Below are 19562 nucleotides of genomic sequence, written 5' to 3' on the forward strand. Positions count from 1 at the left end.
CACGGGAATAATTATACATAATTTAGCATAATTTAGCATAATTTAGACAAGAGTTAAAATGACAAAGATTCTTATCTTCGTTTGTGTCTGAATTATGAACATATTATTAATTATATAAAACAGTATTACAGTCTACAAAATTAATAACTTTAGCACTTACTACAGTGATTTATCAGAAACAATGGTGAATATGTTTACTACATATCGCTGAACAATTTAACTGCTGAGCAACGACATATACTGTACAGGTGCTGGTCATATAATTAGAATATCATCAAAAAGTTGATTTAGTTCACTAATTCTGTTCAAAAAGTGAAACTTGTATATTATATTTATTCATTACACACAGACTGATATATTTCAAATGTTTATTTCTTTTAATTTTGATGTTTATAACTGACAACTAAGGAAAATCCCAAATTAAGTATCACAGAAAATTAGAATATTGTGAAAAGGTTCGATATTAAAGACACCTGGTGCCACACTCTAATCAGTTAATTAACTCAAAACACCTGCAAAGCCTTTAAATGGTCTCTGTCTAGTTCTGTAGGCTACACAATCATGGGGAAGACCTGCTGAATTGACAGTTGTCCAAAAGACGACCATTGACACCTTGCTCAAGGAGGGCAAGACACAAAAGGTCATTGCAAAAGAGGCTGGCTGTTCACAGAGCTCTGTGTCCAAGCACATTAATAGAGAGGCGAAGGGAAGGAAAATATGTGATAGAAAAAGTGTACAAGCAATAGGGATAACCGCACCCCTGGAGAGGATTGTGAAACAAAACCCATTCAAAAATGTGGGGGAGATTCACAAAGAGTGGACTGCAGCTGGAGTCAGTGCTTCAAGAACCACTACGCACAGACTTATGCAAGACATGGGTTTCAGCTGTCGGATTCCTTGTGTCAAGCCACTCTTAAACAACAGACAGCGTCAGAAGCGTCTCGCTTCAAAAAGGACTGGACTGCTGCTGAGTGGTCCAAAGTTATGTGCTCTGATGGAAGTAAATTTTGCATTTCCTTTGGATATCAGGGTCCCAGAGTCTGGAGGAAGAGAGGAGAGGCACACAATCCACGTTGCTTGAGGTCCAGTGTAAAGTGTTCACAGTCAGTGATGGTTTTCGGTGCCATGTCATCTGCTGGTGTTAGTCCACTGTGTTTTCTGAGGTCCAAGGTCAACACAGCCGTATACCAGGAAGTTTTAGAGCACTTCATGCTTCCTGCTGCTGACCAACTTTATGGAGATTTAGATTTCATTTTCCAACAGGACTTGGCACCTGCACACAGTGCCAAAGCTTCCAGTACCTGGTTTAAGCACCATGGTATCCCTGTTCTTAATTGGCCAGCAAACTCGCCTGACCTTAACCCCATAGAAAATCTATGCGGTATTGTGAAGAGGAAGATGCGATATGCCAGACCCAACAATACAGAAGAGCTGAAGGCCACTATCAGAGCCTGGGCTCTCATAACACCTGAGCAGTGCCACAGACTGATCGACTCCATGCCACGCCGCATTGCTGCCGTAATTCAGGCAAAAGGAACCCCAACTAAGTATTGAGTGCTGTACATGCTCATACTTTTCATTTTTATACTTTTTAGTTGGCCAAGATTTCTAAAAATCATTTCTTAGTATTGGTCTTAATTTATATTCTAATATTCTGAGATACTGAATTTGGGATTTTCCTTAGTTGTCAGTTATAATCATAAAAATTAAAAGAAAAAAACATTTGAAATATATCAGTCTGTGTGTAATGAATGAATGTAATATACAAATTTCACTTTTTGAATGAAATGAATGAAATAAATCAAGTTTTTGATGATATTCTAATTATATGACCAGCACCTGTATATATATCCTCCATACAGCCAAGGTGAATATGAGAATATGTTTAGCACAGATGCCCTTCACTGATCTACTGAGTCCACTAGATGGCGCTATTATGCAAGTGTAATTCAACTCCACTCCCACGGAAAATTTATCCATGTAAAATCCCATAATCCATAAAACAGCCATTACTCCAGTCTTCAGAGTCTCGTGATCCTTCATGAACATAGAAAACAGTTTTTGTAGCTTAATAATTTGTGGAAACCGCCATGCACTACCATGTTTTTGTTTTGCGTTTTAATTAAATACCTTTTTTAAAATGTTTATTTATTTAGCAAGGATGCATTAAATTAATCAAAAGTCACAGTGAAGGCATGTATAAAGTAACAAAATATTTCTATTTCAAATAAAATGCTGACGTTTAAACTATCTATTAATCAAAAATGCTAAAAAAATAAAACAAACTATTTTTAACATAAAAAAACATAAGTAGCTATAATTGAGCATCACAACGGTATATTAAAATTATTTCTGAGCGATCATGTGTGACACTGAAGACTATAGCTACTGAAAATTCAGCTTTGCCATCTCAGAGTAGATTACATTATAACCAAGATGAATATATTGTATATGGCAAATATTTCCACACGTTGTGATATTTACCTGGATCTCAAGTATGCTCTTCACTAAGCCTGCAGCTGGATTCTTGAAAGACAAAGCTTATAACTTTGAAAGAAAATCTGTTAGCCATTTTGTATGATTAGGAAAACAAGGAACACGAAACTATTAACCAGGATGCCACTGGACAAATCTGATACCATAACAAAACCAATATTTTTACAGTTCTTTTCATTCAATAGTTATTTTAACGTTTGATTTTGAGTCGTAATGTTCAGTGAACTCACTATTGCACATTCAGGCCTGCATCTATATTAATATCTCAGTATTTGTAGGCTATTATTACCATTAGAGAGTGCCATATTCCCTTCTAACAACAATCCTGACACAGCTATCAGATGAAATAATAACTAATAAAGCTAAAAGCAGGAACACAATCTATAAATTTCAGACACAATTATTTCCCTTGCAGTCTTGTTTGCGAAGAGCCTGTGCAGAATATGTATGACAGTCACACCAGAATCTATTCTTATCACTCTTGTAATATAACAAGAGTGATGACATCAAGTCCACTATGTAAAAAGAGACCTGGAAAGAAACTTATCTACAATTTTCCATCTACACAGGACTTAACAGTTAAACAATCTGACATTGTGACCTGCTTTTGACTTGAATACAGTTTTGAGTATAATGTGCTAAAGCCGCAAGGAGAGATAATATTTAATGATTCATATGATGCAATAACCTAATGTAGGTCCACTGACACACATTTTAATTGTTTATAGACAAAGCTAAAGTAATGAACATTTGGCTTATGAAGCACTAATCATTTTATGGACAAATTAAAAGATAAAAATAGATCTGCAGCCCTTCCTGTGGGTTTATTTGTGTCTATTAAAAATGATTAGCACTATTATCTATAAAGAATAAAACCTATTAAATCTAAAAAGCACAATGGTCCAAGTATCGACTCACTTTTATGAGAGAACTAATGTAGCTGGGTTAATTCATTTATTCTGCTTTTTAATAAGCTTCCAACGATTAATTTCTTAGTTCAGCATAGACATATAATTTGTTGCATATGTATACACAGCTATTATACATTATTAAGCAACATAAAGTATGCCATGCATAAAGAAGACTATGAAAATCTAATATTTTACAGACATTTAAATGTCCTGTTTCAAATTAAACATGCATCGAGACGCCTATAAAAATATTATTAAAGAATCAATGGAAAACAGGTTAATTCCCACAACAATTTAAGACTGTAAATAGAGTTTCTTGAACCATACTAAAACATAATTTTGCTAAATATACATTATTTAAAATATACTGTACAACGTATAAAATATTTCAGCGTCTCAAAGCTATAAAGATTACTGTTTCAAATCAATGTATTACAAAACATCACTAGCACAAGACAGCTCTGGACAAAGTGGTAGTCAATTCCCTTTAAAATAAAAATTACTGGTCTAAAATGACTATAAACACACATTTGCTTACATTAAGGCTGTTATTGAACCTTTCATGCATTATTGCTTACTTTATAGGTATAACCTTCAACACAAAACACTAAAAGGCTGTAGACCACAAATCTGTTCACACCACTCAATACTGTTCAGTCAGCGAAGCCTCTTAAGAGTAGTGAAGTCCATTTTCTTGTAGGTATGCTGATGTAGTGTGTTGAATGATTTAAAATAGTCTGTGGATGTTCATTCCTTCAAGACGAAACAGAACCACGTCCTGTTCGCATGGCATCCCATTCAAAATGTTTATGTTTAGTGTTACATCTCGAAATGAAAGAAATGCATGTTGTTTGGATATATGAAATCATCTGGAGTCTCAGATGTTGATTTGTGTTATGTCTCCTGTTCCTTCGCTTGACTTTCTTTTCCCTGAGAGAAAGAAAGGCTGAGCTGCTTTTAGCTAATCATGCTGTCAAGCATCAGCCGTGTCCATGCTCACAAATGGCATTTCCAGGAGTGCTGTCTTAACCTACAGAGGACCAAAGGCCTTAAAGCTTTTACAGTTTGTGAAAGAAAGAAAAAAAGCCAAAATAATAAAGAAAACTTGTAGTGCAGAGAAATAATATTATCCAATCAAAGCAAATAAATCAAAGCTTATCACAGTTTGTGAAAGAAAGAAAAAAAGCCAATGGCAAAGCCAATAATAATAGCAAAAAAAATGATTTATTCAATTTTACTTGTAAATATGTCTTGTTTTAAGAATGTTTAGATATTTTTACTGGAATATAAGACTAATTAAGTCTTTAAAAATATTGATCAAAAATGATTTATTGCAGTAATGGTATATAGTTGATTTAAATATAATGTAATATAATTGAAACATATGCTGATAATTAAATTCTGGTCAATACAGTATGATAATCCAATAATTATTTTAATGTTATGGTGGATAATTGCTAACATGAAAATTCAATACTATTTAAATCTAAATAAATGAAAAATAATGCTTTTATATAATTCTAAATTAATTAAAAATAAAAGATTCTAATAACTAATAATTAATAAATGGCTAACATTAAAGTTCTATACTATTTAAATCCAAATAAATTCAGAGATAATGCTTTATTTTTATATTTTAAGTGAATAGAAAATAAAATTGTAAAAAATAAATAATAATAACGGATAAATGGCTATCATTACAATTCTATAGTTTTGTTTTTATAATTACAAAGTAAAATAAAATATTAAGAATTAAAATCAACTGGTTTTAAATGCTACAAGCGAATTCAGGTATAACATTGTTATATACATAATGTACAGTATAAAAAATATTAATTTTGATATTTGCAAATTATTAAATTAGTGTTATTAAATTATAAGTGTTTTTAAAAATCAAGTTTAATTTAACATTAAATGACAACAAATGTAATCTAAATGTAAAAATACAGAAAACGAGCATTCACAATTAAATATCCACTAATGGACTATATATCTAACATAACTGTTACTTCAAATCTAATATCAAGTAATCAACAATAAGGTACCAACATATTGTGCATACCTAGCAGTGATATTTACAACTTAATTATTTTTTCTAAATGTATTCACTTGTTCACGGCACAGTTGTGTATAAATGGCAAACCCTTTACCTGTGCAGTGCATCTGTGGGTGCCACATACAGCAGGTCTTTGGTATCGGAGAGCATTATCTGCCTTCTGGAAGGCCCATCATGCCTCTGGGTTTGATCACAGCAACACCCTGACAGAGGTCGCTGATGTGGTTTTCTGTCACTCACAGGAAACTGCCGGTCTGAGTTAAGGCCTCCTGATGAGCACTGTGGTACACTTCCCTCAGCTGCCTCACGTTACGACCCACCGACGACTCACAACCGTAGTATTTCTGATAAGATTGAAACATAATGAAAGCATAAAATATTAACAGTGCATTTCTAAACATTTTGCTGAGGCAGATATTATGAAAGGTTTGATCTCCTCTAGAAGCGAGACGTAATTTCACCACTGTGCCCATGAGCAAGACACTGAACCTCAGGCTGCTCCAGAGGGACCGTCTCTGTAATAAATTCAGGGTGCTGTTCTATGGTAACATTACAGGGAAATACTCTGGATGTGCAGCAATAAAAAAATCTATTCAATTCTTTTGTGAATATTGTTTAATGGTCAGTCTGAGATATGACCCAGACAGCTCAAAAGCTTGTGATAGGTGAAGAACAACATCAAACAGTGTGAGTCCATGAACCCTTTGTGAAACTGACCTCGGCGCAGTGGAACACCTTCAGCATGTCTGAATGAAAGCTGTCCAGACTCTCATAGTGGCCTGAGAGGAGCTGCTTCTGCAGCGTACTGAGATCGACAGGAGCTGAGCCTGATCTGGAAGAGAAAACACATACGTCAGCGCTGACCTCATACGTCATCCTCCCGGAACTGCTTCTGTGTAGAACTGTTGGCGCAAGCTACATTAAAGTGATTTTTACGTTTTGAATATGGATATTTGTCTTACAAAACTGCATCAATTCGCTACAGGAGGCCTTTGTTCAACCCTTGGAGCTGTGTGAGACATTTTTTTTATGGATGGGTGCTTTTTATTTAACTTCTTTTGGACTGAAGAACTGCAACACCCGCTGAGTGCCATGAAACAGCTTGAAAGATCAAAGACAATTTTTAATATAACTCCGACTGGATTCGTCTGAAAGAAGAAAGTCATATGCACCTAGGATGACTTAAGGTAATTAATTAATGGGCTAATTTTCATTTTCGGGTGAACTAACCCTTTAATTGTCTTTTCCCCAACAAATATAAAAAATCCCGTGAGTTTTATCATTTTAATCCATGTCTAGTGGTTTTAAGGCATCTATATTCTAGTGTACTGACTAAAATGTTGGTGATTTATCTTGTACAATACAAAATTTTTCTAAAATAAATTGCTCTGTAAACATTCAAAAATTTAGGGTCAGAAAGATTTTTAAATCATTTTATGCAGCAAGGAAGCATTAAATTGATCAAAAGTGACATTAATGTTTATTTCAAACAAATTGTTATTTTGACCTTTCTATTCTTCACGGAATCTTGAAAAAAAAAATGTATGATGGTTTCCACAAATATATTAGGCAGATCAACTGTCTTCAACATTGAGAATAATAAATGTTTCTTAAGCACCAAATTGTGGTATTAGAATGAATTCTGGAGCATCATGTGTCACTGAAGAAGAGTGTTGGGGAAAGTAACGCATTACAATGTTATTGCTTAGCTGTGTTACTTACTCTTTATAGAAAGTTTTCATTCTTTAAATACATTGATTACATTTGTGCTATTAACATTAATTAATCAATTTAAATAACAGAAAATACAGACAACAGACATCCTTAATTATAATCATCACCACATCATCACTTTAAAAACAATCTGCAATCCACTGTAGCTGTCAGTGGCAAGAGGTTTTAACTCCCAGGTTCCCTGAATCTTTAATCATCTGGAGACTGTGAAAAGAACAGCAGGAGAGCCACTAAGCAAACAACACAGGGTGAGTGGAAACGCACACACACACAATACACACATCTGCACAAACCTCTTTCTGGAGCACAGGTTCAGCAGAGGAGCGGCGAGGGTTTGTCCAGATGACCCTAAAAAAACACAAATGACAGAAAGAGTGATCAGCTGTGCAGGTCTTCACACTGAGCCTTTTGTGACACATCTCTATTAATAAAATCAACAGATGTACCCTTGTGACTGACAATGACGTCATAGATGCCCTGGAGTGTTTGCGTGAGGTTTTTGCTCTGTACACTTCTCCCCTCCTCGTCTTCCTCTCTGTTTTCAGACTGTGGGCTCGAGTGAGTCAGGCACTGGTCTGCAATGTGCAGAACACACATCCTCTTACACACACCGAGTATTGTCTTATTACAAGTACATGATACATGCCACATTTGAAAAACATGCAGCTATCAATTCAGACTATTCAATGCACATCCAGTAAAGAACTGTAATCTGAAGTCCCTCATAGTCTGTCATCTTTATTTTAAGTGCAATAATCGGAATGCACTTAAATACACTTTTTCCATGAACTCAACGGGACACGGTAGCTTGCGCTAGCCGTTAACCACATGTCCTCTTCTGCCCATTTGACTAATGCTGAGTGGAAATAGAACTGAGGTGGTTTTGGGAGCTGCTCCAGAGCTACAGCCCGCTGAGCGTGAAGGAGGGAGAGGAGAGGAGGAGGAATAGCTGATGCCATGTTCTTCATGAAAAACCAGCCTCAGGTCACAAAAAGTGCTATAAACAGACTGTCCCACTTAATGAAAATGTACCTTGGTAGCACTAGTATAGTACATACGGGTAGGTTAAAGTGAGCCTTGCTGACAAAAAACACTTAAGCCAAAAACATAGAATGTATAATATCATGCTACATTCAGAATTTAGAAAAAATCTGTAATTAAAAATTAAGCTAAAATGAGTTGTTTTGTACTGTTGAATACGTAACGGCCATCCATCCAGCCATTTTCCAAAGATGTTGGCAAGCATCTAGGGCCACAGGCAGGGGAACACCTTAGACATACGGACATGATGTCAAGATTGATCTATTTAGAAATTCAGAAACTTGGCCCATATTAAGGAAAAATATGGATAGATACTTATTTTTCTCTTCTAAATACTTTAAGAAGTTCTCTGAAATCTGATCTTAACCGTTTTTGTGGGACATTTCAGCACAAATTGACCTGTTACTGAAAGATGAAGGAAACCCTTGTGAAAAAAAGTACACTTCTTTACTTGAAGAGTACTTATTACAGAAATAATATACTTTAAAAGAATATACTTTATAACAAGTGCAAACTGAATGCAATGTTCTAACACTTAACTGCATGTTAATTTCAATTGAATGAAAACGTATGGTAACACTTTATTTTAAGGTGTCCCTGTTACAAATGTTACATGTACTTACTATTATAATAACAATAAATTATGCATAATTACATGCAAGTAACCCTAACTAAACCCTAATCCTAACCATATAGTAAGTACATGTAGTTAGATAATATTACTCAGTACTTAAATGTATAATTACACTGTAACAAGAACACCTTAAAATAAAGTGTAACCAAATGTATTATAGTTTTAATGTATTTAATGTGTTAAATTTAACTTATATAAGACTTAAATACATTTATATGTAATTTCACAATTCTGCTGTCTTTGGTTAAAGTATACAGCTGAATGAATATGCATATGATAAACTAAAATAACTCTAATGTAATTTCTATTCTTGTATGTCATGTAATCAAATATATTTGTAATCACACTTTTTTAATGATTAAGTTGCAATTCAGTAAATTTTAAGAATATACAATTGTAATATCATATACACTACAGTTAAAATTACAATCAAGTACTTCTAATGTGCCTTATGTCAATCAACACATCAAAATAAGTGTACTTCTTTAAAACACAACAAAATATTACTAAAACAGTGAGTTTATGTACTTCAAAGTAAAATTTTAAAGTGCACACTCAATACAATTAAACACACTCCTTTTTCACAAGGGAACTATGTTGGACAACAAACCCGCAGTTTATGAGTAAAAATGGCAGTAAAGCACTTTATGTCATTGCAGATGTGTAGAGTCTTAAAGTTACAGCAGCCTACACAATTAATAAGAGTTAAAGTAAACTGAAATGGTCGTAAATATTGACGAAAATATTTTTTCAGGTCATCTATCCCTTAAGAGCGATGCGACAACACACAAACACACATTTTAAGAGCGATGCGACAACACACAAACACATTTTACAGCTATACACACTGCTGGACCTGACTTAGTGCTGGTGTCTTCGAGATCCCCTTTCTGGCTGTTCCCTCCATCTTCTTTGTTTTCTTCCTCTCGCTCTGTCACCTCCTCCCTCAGGAGCAATGACTGTCTGTCTCTCATTTTCTCATAGTTTCTCACCAGAAAAATGCCATGTTCCAAGACGAAGCTCCTATCAGGGGAATAAGAGCAAATCAAAGAATTACAAATTTAAGAAATATAAGACAATAAAAAGTAAAAGAAGAGCATAAAAAGTCCAAAAAACATAAATAGTGTGTGCAATGGGTAGAAATGCTATTGTCAGTGTTTATTTGTGTTCTTGCCTCTCCTCACAAGACAAGGGCATCATCAGGAGAGGGGAGGGGATATTTTCAGCATCATTGCCTTTCTCCTGGAAATAAAGTCATTCGCAAAGTGACCAAATTGACTATGCGCTTTAAATGATGCAGTCACTTTCAGGCATGTTGTAATGGAATCAGAAGTGAAGTTGCATCTAGATATGCCTCTTACCTGCTGTTTGGGAAGGTCAGGTTGATTGGGAAGATTATTTTCAATGTCTGTTTCACTAATTTCTTTTCCAATCTCTTCTGTATTAGGTCTAGGGCTGACATTCCTAAGTTAGGAAAAAAAGGTTATGGGACAGGATAAAATCAGTGGTTCGGACTGAACAATTGAAACCAAGTGGGCCTGAGAGAATTCATCTCCACTTTAAATTCAGCAATAGATGGTGAATGTGATTGTGTATGTGTGTGTTTATTTACCGATTAGGGCTGTCAGAAACGCAGTCATGAGTCACACTGAGCTTCTGATGTTTACAGGAACTGTCTTCGGTCTGAGTGCGAGACATTACATCAACAGATCCATCTCAAAGAGACAGAGCAAGAGACAAAGAAGAATATGTTTACACAATATTAACTGCTTCTACACACTTACTTCAGAGAACAAAGCCATTTTAAATGTAATCGTACACAGTAGTCAGTTCCAGTAATCAAATTTGATTGGCCAAATGGCAGCTCAAGAGTTTTACAGTTTGTATTGATTAATTGTGTTTGCAGTGTTCCAGACGTATGGAAGCCCATTTGTGTAACATAAGAAAAAACATGCTTTGGAAAATCATGATGACATAAAAAGGAATAATTATGAGAAAAAAAGTCAACTTTATGGGATATTATGCCAAAATTATGAGATAAAATGCTAATACTTCTTTGTTAACTTTTATGTCATAAATATGAATTCTTATCTCAATTTCAACTTTGTATCTCATAATTATTGTTTAGTATGTCACGATTTGGGCTTTTTATGCCAATCACAATTTACCATAGCATGTTTTTTTTTTCTTATTTGGCACAAATGGGCATCCATACAGACTAAATGTGTGATCGTTTATTCCACAGAGTTGATTAGGTCTTACATACACAAACAAACACATGCAAATACACACAAACAAATTAGCAGGTACTGTAAGTCTACTCACTGGATGGGGCCATCTTTTGTGGGGTCTTACGTGACTTTTTAGGACGCTGTATTGGAACAGAGATTGTCACAATTATTGTATGACAGTGATAGAATGGAAATATTTGAAGGGATAATTCACAAAAAATTCAAATTTTCATCATTTAAAATCTTAATGTCATTCAAACCCTTTAACAACCAATGACCCTTTACCCAATGATCATTGGTTCTCACCTCGTGTTACCAATTGTGACAGATCATTTTTGAATGTGCAGGATAGAGAATTAAAATTTAATATCTACATTGAAGGATTTTTAGCAAATAATTTAGACTTAGACAAAGATATTGCACATCATACCTTAGGTAGATTTTGTCTAATTATGGTGTATTTAAGGAAAAGGGAAGTTTGACAAAATTCCACCTTTTCTATTGAAGAATAAAGACATGAAGGTTTGGAATGACATGAGGGCCAACAAATAATGACAGACCATTCATGCTTTATGCTTTTTAAAGTAATCTAAAAATACCTTTTGCTTTGCACAGAGTCGATATATGTCATAGGGCAACTGAAAGTCAATCCGTTTCAGCCTCAGATACTTTCCTGTCACACACACATGGGTTATGAATGTATTGAAATTCAGTCACTACAGTCTTTATTGCTCCCTCTATTTTAAACTGTTCTGAGAGGTGTAAATATTAAGTTCACAATAAATTATGACATACATATCTACACACTTGAACTTAGCAAATAGAAAGATTGCAAATTCAAAAGTTGGGTGTTTGATTTTTTTTTTCTTCATGTTTTTGAAAGATGTCTCTAATGCTCACCAATTTGATCAAAAATACAGAAAAAAAATAATAAGACCTTTAAATACTTTTACAACATAAAATAGGCAGCGGATATTTGAACTAAGTGTAAATAGCATATTTTCTTAGCGACAGATGCTTACACTAAGTGCAAATAGCTATAGATTTTATTTACACTATGTTAAACCATCAGGATTTTCTGCTATTTATACTACTAATTGCAAATAGTGGCAATAAACTGCACCTGAGTATAAAAATGTACACAATAATAACGCATTGAGTGTAAATTATAATTTTAATTCTAATCATTAAATGGATGCCACTTATTGGGACAATAAAGTCCCCCCTACACATAACCTAACCCTACCCCATACTTTATTTGCAACTTTTTAATTCTTTTATTATTTTTTAAAAATAATTTTCCTATGTGATATGAGATTTGAAAAGGGGATAAAAAAAAAAAGTTTTAAAAGATTTGAACTTGGGTTGATCACATCAAAAAGCACACACTTTACTATCTACGCCACTGGACTTATATTTGTCATATGTCTTGTGTAGTGTTGACTACTCCAATCACATTTTGGGAGTGGAGTTATTGCAAATAGCCTCTGCCAACAAGTCGAATTTTCAGCAGCCATTACTCTAGCGTCACATGAGCCTTCAGAAATCATTCTATTATACTGATTTGATACTAAAGTAACATTTATTTTTATTACCAGTGTTGAAAACTGACAAATTTGATCATTTCCATTTTTATTTTTTTAATCATAACTCGTTTTAAAATTGTTTAGATTAATTGTACTATGATGAAGGCTTAGCTTATTAATAATTAGGCAAGCTGAATGTAAAGTTATCTAGAAATGTCAGCTCAATTAATATTAACTGATAATTATTAATTGATTATTTACTTATTATACATTAGCAAAGTCATTAGGTGCGTTCGACTTGAAGCCCGGCTACAGGCGGCGATCAACGAGAGTAGCCGCTTGCAGTCGGGGGCGGAGTTGAAAACAGACATGTCAAGCCGGACACTTTCTGCTCCCGTTAGTGACACTCACGTGGTGTTTGCATACTTTATCACAGATGAAGTAAATTAAATGCAATATTTGTCAAATACACTGACGTTTTTGAAACGTTTTCATGAGCAACAGAAACAGTTTTTACATACTGCTTAATACAGCGCGATTTTTTCAAGAATAAAGTTCAGCATAATCATATAGGCTACTATACATATACTAATAAAGTGAGTGTATATATGCTTTTATCAGTGTTGTATGATAAACGTTACTCAATACAACAGTGCGACTACAGTAAAAAAGCTTTTACCTTTCTAAAAATACAGATTTGTGGCCATTATTGAAACTGAAAAGGTTAGAATAAACCCGAAACACACGTGATCGTTGTCATGCGGTGAATCTGGCCAATCGTGAAGCAGCTGTGTCGTCATCAGCGCTCGTGCAGTCGCTCTGGAGAAACTGCGGCGGGTGAGTCAGCCGGCTGTTCTCGAAACGCTTTCGCGGTACTTTGATGACACACGTGACAGTCATGTGGCGTCGGCGCCGTCTCAAGTCGGACAAAATTTCTAACCGGCATGCACTGCTTCAAGTCAGATTTCGATCGGTTTGCGCAGCGCTTCATGAAGTCGAACGCACCTATTGCCATGCTATGACATCATAACGAGTTTGCCAGTGGCCCCTCCCACTTTAAATGCCACTTATATGACAGTCATGAGTCACACTAGATTCCTTTTAATCAATATAAATCAAGTTTGGACTTAATTCCAGCTCATTATTGACTGACAAAAAAATTATTTGTTCCCCTTTCAGTTCAACTTTTATAGTGACCTCCAAATAACCCCAATAAACACACACACATAGACAAACTCACCTACGTGTATAGGTGCAGGAAGTAGACCGTGCTCATGTTCTTCGGGATCATAGTCAAGGCAGTCTGTGTGTACTGGAGAGGACAGACTCGTGGGGCTGTGCAGCGTAAACAAACAGACAGAGGATTTGTCAAGCTCTTTGTCGAGAGCTCTCTAAATAAAGGCTGCATTTAAACAAATATTCTTAATACTTGTTTATAAATATATAAGAGCTCACTCACTTCTCGCTTTTATACACATCAGAGAAAAGCCCCGCCCACTCGTACTTCTTTTCAGCTGCCACGTCAGACCTCTTCTCTGATTGGCTGTTTACAGACACTGATGGATCCTGGGAAGGTGAGGATGTGTTAATGTGTGACTGTGAGGGCTCTTGGCTCAGGCCTGTGTCTTCGACTTCATCTACCTGTGCTTCACTGCTCCTCGTTTCATCTCTTTCTTTCCTTCTTTTCTTTTTCGCATGGTGAGCCATGGACTCAAGCGCATTGAGTACTGTGTAGTCATCTCTTTCACCTTTTTTACGTTTCGCAGGAGACTCTGTGGCTTCATGATGTAAAGGTGTAGCAGGTAAAGGTGGAGAAAAACACGGTGCAGGGTTTTTTCTTGGTCGACCTCGTCCTCTTCTCTTCACCTCACTTCCTGTGACCTCTTGACTTCTGGGAGTTTTTTTCTTGAGAGGCTTCTTGACATGTTTCAGTTTACTTTTGGCCGCCGTCGTATTTTTAGAATTATTTAAATGAGAAAGGCTGACTTTGGAGGTGGTACATGAGGAAAAAGGCCTGATATCGTTGGTCTGAAAGTGTGTTTTGCTGATGTTGGGTCTTTTCTCTCTTCTTCCTCTCTCTTGACGTTCATTAAGAGAGGGACTGGCAGAGAAGTGCTCAGAGAAGAGTGTACCGCCAGGCTGGAAGCTCTCTGAAACAGAAAGGTAAAGATGTGAGCAATCACCTGGGGGAAAAGGATGAGCTGCACCCACTGATGGCGACTTTAATTTGCACACAATGTCTGTTGTTTTACAACCAGTTTCACCAAAGGAATTATGCAAATCAGGTAATACCCAAATGGCCAAAAAATCTGTTCTGAACTTAACTTCCATGATGCAATTCCCTAGGACTTCGGCTTGGTTTTGAGTGCTGCACACCACAATCTGGCAAATTTTACAGGGACTGTACAGCATCACTGATTCAGCTCTTTAAAGCAAGCAGAATTTTGCATGCAACATCTAATGATTTACATAGAAAGAAGTTCATGTGCAGGAAAAAAAAAGTAATATGTGCCTGGCCCATGCACACTATAAAGATAACTATGATGATAACTGTATTTGCATCCACGCCAAACAATGTTAACACTCTTTATTAATTTTTTATTCCTTAAGCATCATTCACTTTAAATGCTTGCGCTCTTTACAGTAGGGTGCATTCTGAGTGGCTGTCAACCTTTTTAACATTCATCATCTATCAGAGTGATTCTAACAAATCATTCTTCTGTCTCATTAACATTATAGCAATGGTATGGACTTTCCTATTCTCATAGAATTAGACTGATTGTTAAAACAATCGGGGGATGTGGGACAAATAATAATATTTTAAACTTTTAAACTGTCAACTCTCTGGCCAACTGTCATACATGCATTTATGAGTTCACAGTATATGTCAACACATTGTAAAGTAAATCATCACTTCTCACACGAGTTTCACATGACAGTTGGCTGGAAGCATGGTTTTTGCATGGTTTTTAACATTTAAGGGTTCCATCCACTTGGACTCACAGATATCATATATACAATGAATATAATTTTAAAGTAATCAGACATTAAATATAAAACAGAAACATATCTGGTTCCACTTTATATTAGGTGGCCTTAACTACTATGTACTTACATCAAAAAATATGTACAATGTACTGTTGGTGTTCATACTTTATCGCAAAACACTTTTGCTGCTATTGAGGTGGGATACGGGTAGGGTTAGAGACAGGTTTGGGGGGTATGGGTAGGTTTAAGGGTGGGTTAAGGTGTAAGGGTTAGGTCAACAGTGTAACTAAAAAATGTAATTATAGAAATTAATTACAGATGTAATTACATGCAGGTATTTTTTTTATATAAGCAAAATGAAAAACATGTATGTACACAATAAGTGCATGTATCAAATGATTAATTTAAATGTCAATACATAGTAGTTAGGGCCACTGAATATAAAGTGGGACCAAATAACTATTTCAATAAAATGAATATCTTTCTTTTTTAACTGTGTTATTGCCCTGGGTTATGGTGCATATAAGGCACAGCCACAGTTTGGGAGCCACTAATTTAGTGCATTCACCCCCCAGTGTTCAATCAAGTTCTGATTTTGTCCGGTCTGCCCACATCCCCACTACAAAATGATAATTCCATTGCGATACTAAGCAAGAAAGTTTGAACAACCTTGGACACCGTCTTAACACACAGGATTGCAATGATTGCAATTACTGTTGGTACAAATGACAATTACAGTGATGGCATGAAAAGAAGGAAAGTTTCTTTCCTGTTCCTGAAGAACAGCAAAACTAACTAAACCAATACTAAAACATGGAGAACCTGGGAGACAGCACTACTGTTCATGAAACAGTTGATGTGTTTGAGAAACAACTACTGTAATCCTGACCGTGGGAATTATACTGCCAGTATTCACTCCTTTACTGCAAATTCCACTCTCCTCCACCAGTACTGCTAGTTTAGATACAACACTAAATCAATTTCACAGAGCTCCACTGGAGTGCATTCCATAGCAAGTCCCCAGCACAGAGATCGTGAGATGAAGACAGGGTGTGTGCTTGAACAGACTTTACTAGAGTGATAAAATCTCACATTTGACAGTATATAAGGACAGGCAGTGAGAATAAAAGCTGTATAATACAATTAACATCACATTCCTGTTATTTCTCTAAAAACTCTCTGAGAGACAGAAAGGAAAGAAGAAAGGAAGTCAAAAAAGATAAGGGAGAAAGAAAAGAAAGAAAATGGCCTATGTATAGACTTATCCTCAAGCATCTACAAAGGAGCTATTTCTGGTCTCTGGATGACAGCCAAACCTAGACTAAATGGAAGTATGAGGACACATTAACGTCTGATATATCTGATATACTCAGTTTTAATAACATCTTTAGGCAGAGTAAATACACAAGAGTGGCGTTTTTAGAGCACATCTGGCTCTGATTACAAAACCTGTTATTGCCATATATTCGCTTTCGCTTACAAAAACATTCCTTCCTTTCTTTGTCAATCATTTTTCACATTTCGCTTGTAGATTTCCATGCTCAGATTTCGTCCTTTCCACTAGCATCACCACATTTCCTTACCGCTGCTGAATGCCTGCTTTTTCTCATTCACCCTTTCCAAATCAAACAGAACGTTTTGGCCACAGGCTGACAGAAGGTCTATGGCAGTCTTAAATGGAAATTCTTTGGCAGGAACATGACAGAATAAGCATATAATTCATAATGGTTAAATGTATAGCAGAACTCTTGGTGGTTCCCATTTACAGAAATACTCAAATGTCAACTACTAAGATTAAAGCATGTGTTTACTTTTAAATAAGCACTTTCATACCTCACTGAAATGTAAAAGCAATTCTGATACCCTATCTGAATCCATGCCAACTGAAAATACAGAGTCAGCATGACAGAAAAAGAACTAGTGCGAACTACTGCTCAGTTATACAGACATGGAAATCCCTGTAGTACTTGTTTAGGCATTTATATCCACAAAGTTGACGTTGTTGATTTTGTGTGCTAGACTAGTGAGTGAAATTAAACAAAAGCAAAGTGGTTCTAATGAGGCATTTCATTCCCTAATCCTAAAATCTAAGATTATGTTTATGGAAATGTTAACACTATTCTTTTACTTCCTTGCAAGAACTGGTATTTCCTTAAGGAACTCAGCAAAAACAAATCTTTTATTTGTTGAGAATTAACAGGCAGGAGTGGCAAGGACTTCTGAAACGAGAAGGAAAACCCCTCTCTGGGTTTGGGTTTTTAGTACTATGGAAATTCATGATCCCAATTCATATTTCCTTAAGGAATTACCATCAAGCAACCAGTGACATAATAATTGTTACTCACAGACCATCATTTCAAGTTAACTTTGATTCGGATGTGACCGAAAGTGGAGATGTCCAAGTAAATGAGCTTTTAACTTTGTAATTAGCTCATCGATTTGCATTAGTTTGACTCATTGAGTCCAGACTGGATGTGAACATGATAGGTGGGCACTATTGCATAAACAGGGTAATTAGCCAATCATAGTCATGATAATGATATTGGTAAGCAGGAACCATCCAATTGACAAGGTTATCAGTCAATCACAGCGACATGAAGGCATCGCTTCCTCATGGGACATTTTGCCTGTATTTTGCACATTCACAACACCTCAGTGATGTGAACAAGGACTGCACTCTGAAGGTTGTTGAAAAATGTTGCTTTGGATAAATGAATGCTACTTTCTCTAACAATTTTTTGTGTCGGCCTCTTCCTCTGAGAAAGAGCCCCTGATGGGCAGGTATACTTAATAAACAGTAAAAGCTGCATGCACAAAGACAAGCAGACACCACACACTACGCAACCAAATGTGCCTGTCTTCCTGCTGAGAGAAGTTCTTCGCATGCTGGTGTTTATTTCTTACCATATGTTTTCAGCAATGCTAATTAGCCAAATATGCATTTCTTTTGATTCTAAAGGTGTGTGGTTGCAGAGAAAAAGACTTAAGCATTGATTCACACTTGGTTTCATGTCAAAGAGCCAAAATACAAATATCTGTGGTATAAGCAAATATCAAATTCTATTCAACTTGGCAATAAATCACATTTTCCACTGGTGCTACTGTGAGCCACAGTTACATGATAGTATGAGATAACATACATAGACACATTAAATACATACACAGGTTTTGCAGTTCCCTCACACATCACTCCATCTAAAACTACAGTATCTAACAGTACATAAGACAAAACAAGAACATAATGATAGCAACATTAATGCCAGAATACCACATAATGCGTACAGCTAATGCGTAACAATATTTACACACAAGAGAGACCATATACCTCTCAATGGACTTCTAAACAGATTCCCTGCCAAGGAAAATCTGTGTAGCCAATTACACGCAGAGCAAAATCAAGCTCCATTTTGGTATCCAACTAGTAAAACAGTGGGAGATAAATAAGACCATATACTCTCAATCCTGTAATAAAATAGTCTTATTTCACTGTTCAAAGTCTGCAATTTATTGTACAAGCACTCCAAGCATTTTCTCACCTAGTTAATAGGAACAAAAGGATACTGAATGTTACAAATGAACCTTTCAATGCCAAACAATAGACTGTACCTTTAAAAAAATAATATCTTCTGTAGAATGTCACCTGAGCAGAGGCAGTTGTTTGTTACATGCAAACAAAAAATAATCTCATGCCATCTCACCTGATGTTCTTATGCCTCCAGCTGAGCAATCCTTCATCAATGAGCTTCCAGGTCTCATTAAGTTCCTTGAAGCAGACTGAACTTCACCAATCTTCCTTTGAGCTGCCATTCGACTGTACGCGCTACTAGCAAGATTGGGGTTCCTCAGGAAAGAATGATGGTGGATGGCTCTGTCTGCTAGGGGAGGTGATGGTAGGTCTTCATCACCTTCATCATCGTCCTCCTCCCACACCCAACCCATCTACTT

At 35.8% G+C, this 19562-nt stretch overlaps 1 protein-coding gene across 1 annotated transcript; it reads right to left on the reverse strand.

Annotated features, from left to right (window-relative positions):
• Nucleotides 1-3147: 3147 nt before the first annotated feature.
• On the reverse strand, nucleotides 3148-19556 carry LOC109075562 (histone-lysine N-methyltransferase ASH1L-like). The gene is made up of 14 exons (XM_042740691.1): nucleotides 19316-19556; nucleotides 14089-14779; nucleotides 13870-13964; nucleotides 11703-11776; nucleotides 11198-11243; nucleotides 10485-10587; nucleotides 10234-10336; nucleotides 10047-10114; nucleotides 9729-9895; nucleotides 7644-7772; nucleotides 7491-7545; nucleotides 6181-6295; nucleotides 5558-5807; nucleotides 3148-4437 (listed from the first exon to the last, which is right to left on the reverse strand). Exons 1-13 carry the CDS (start codon nucleotides 19554-19556, stop codon nucleotides 5700-5702), a joined length of 1995 nt encoding a protein of 664 aa, XP_042596625.1. The 3' UTR covers nucleotides 3148-4437; nucleotides 5558-5699.
• Nucleotides 19557-19562: the final 6 nt, after the last annotated feature.

The sequence above is a fragment of the Cyprinus carpio genome, chromosome B16, assembly GCF_018340385.1.
Source record: "Cyprinus carpio isolate SPL01 chromosome B16, ASM1834038v1, whole genome shotgun sequence".
Taxonomy (NCBI): domain Eukaryota; kingdom Metazoa; phylum Chordata; class Actinopteri; order Cypriniformes; family Cyprinidae; genus Cyprinus; species Cyprinus carpio.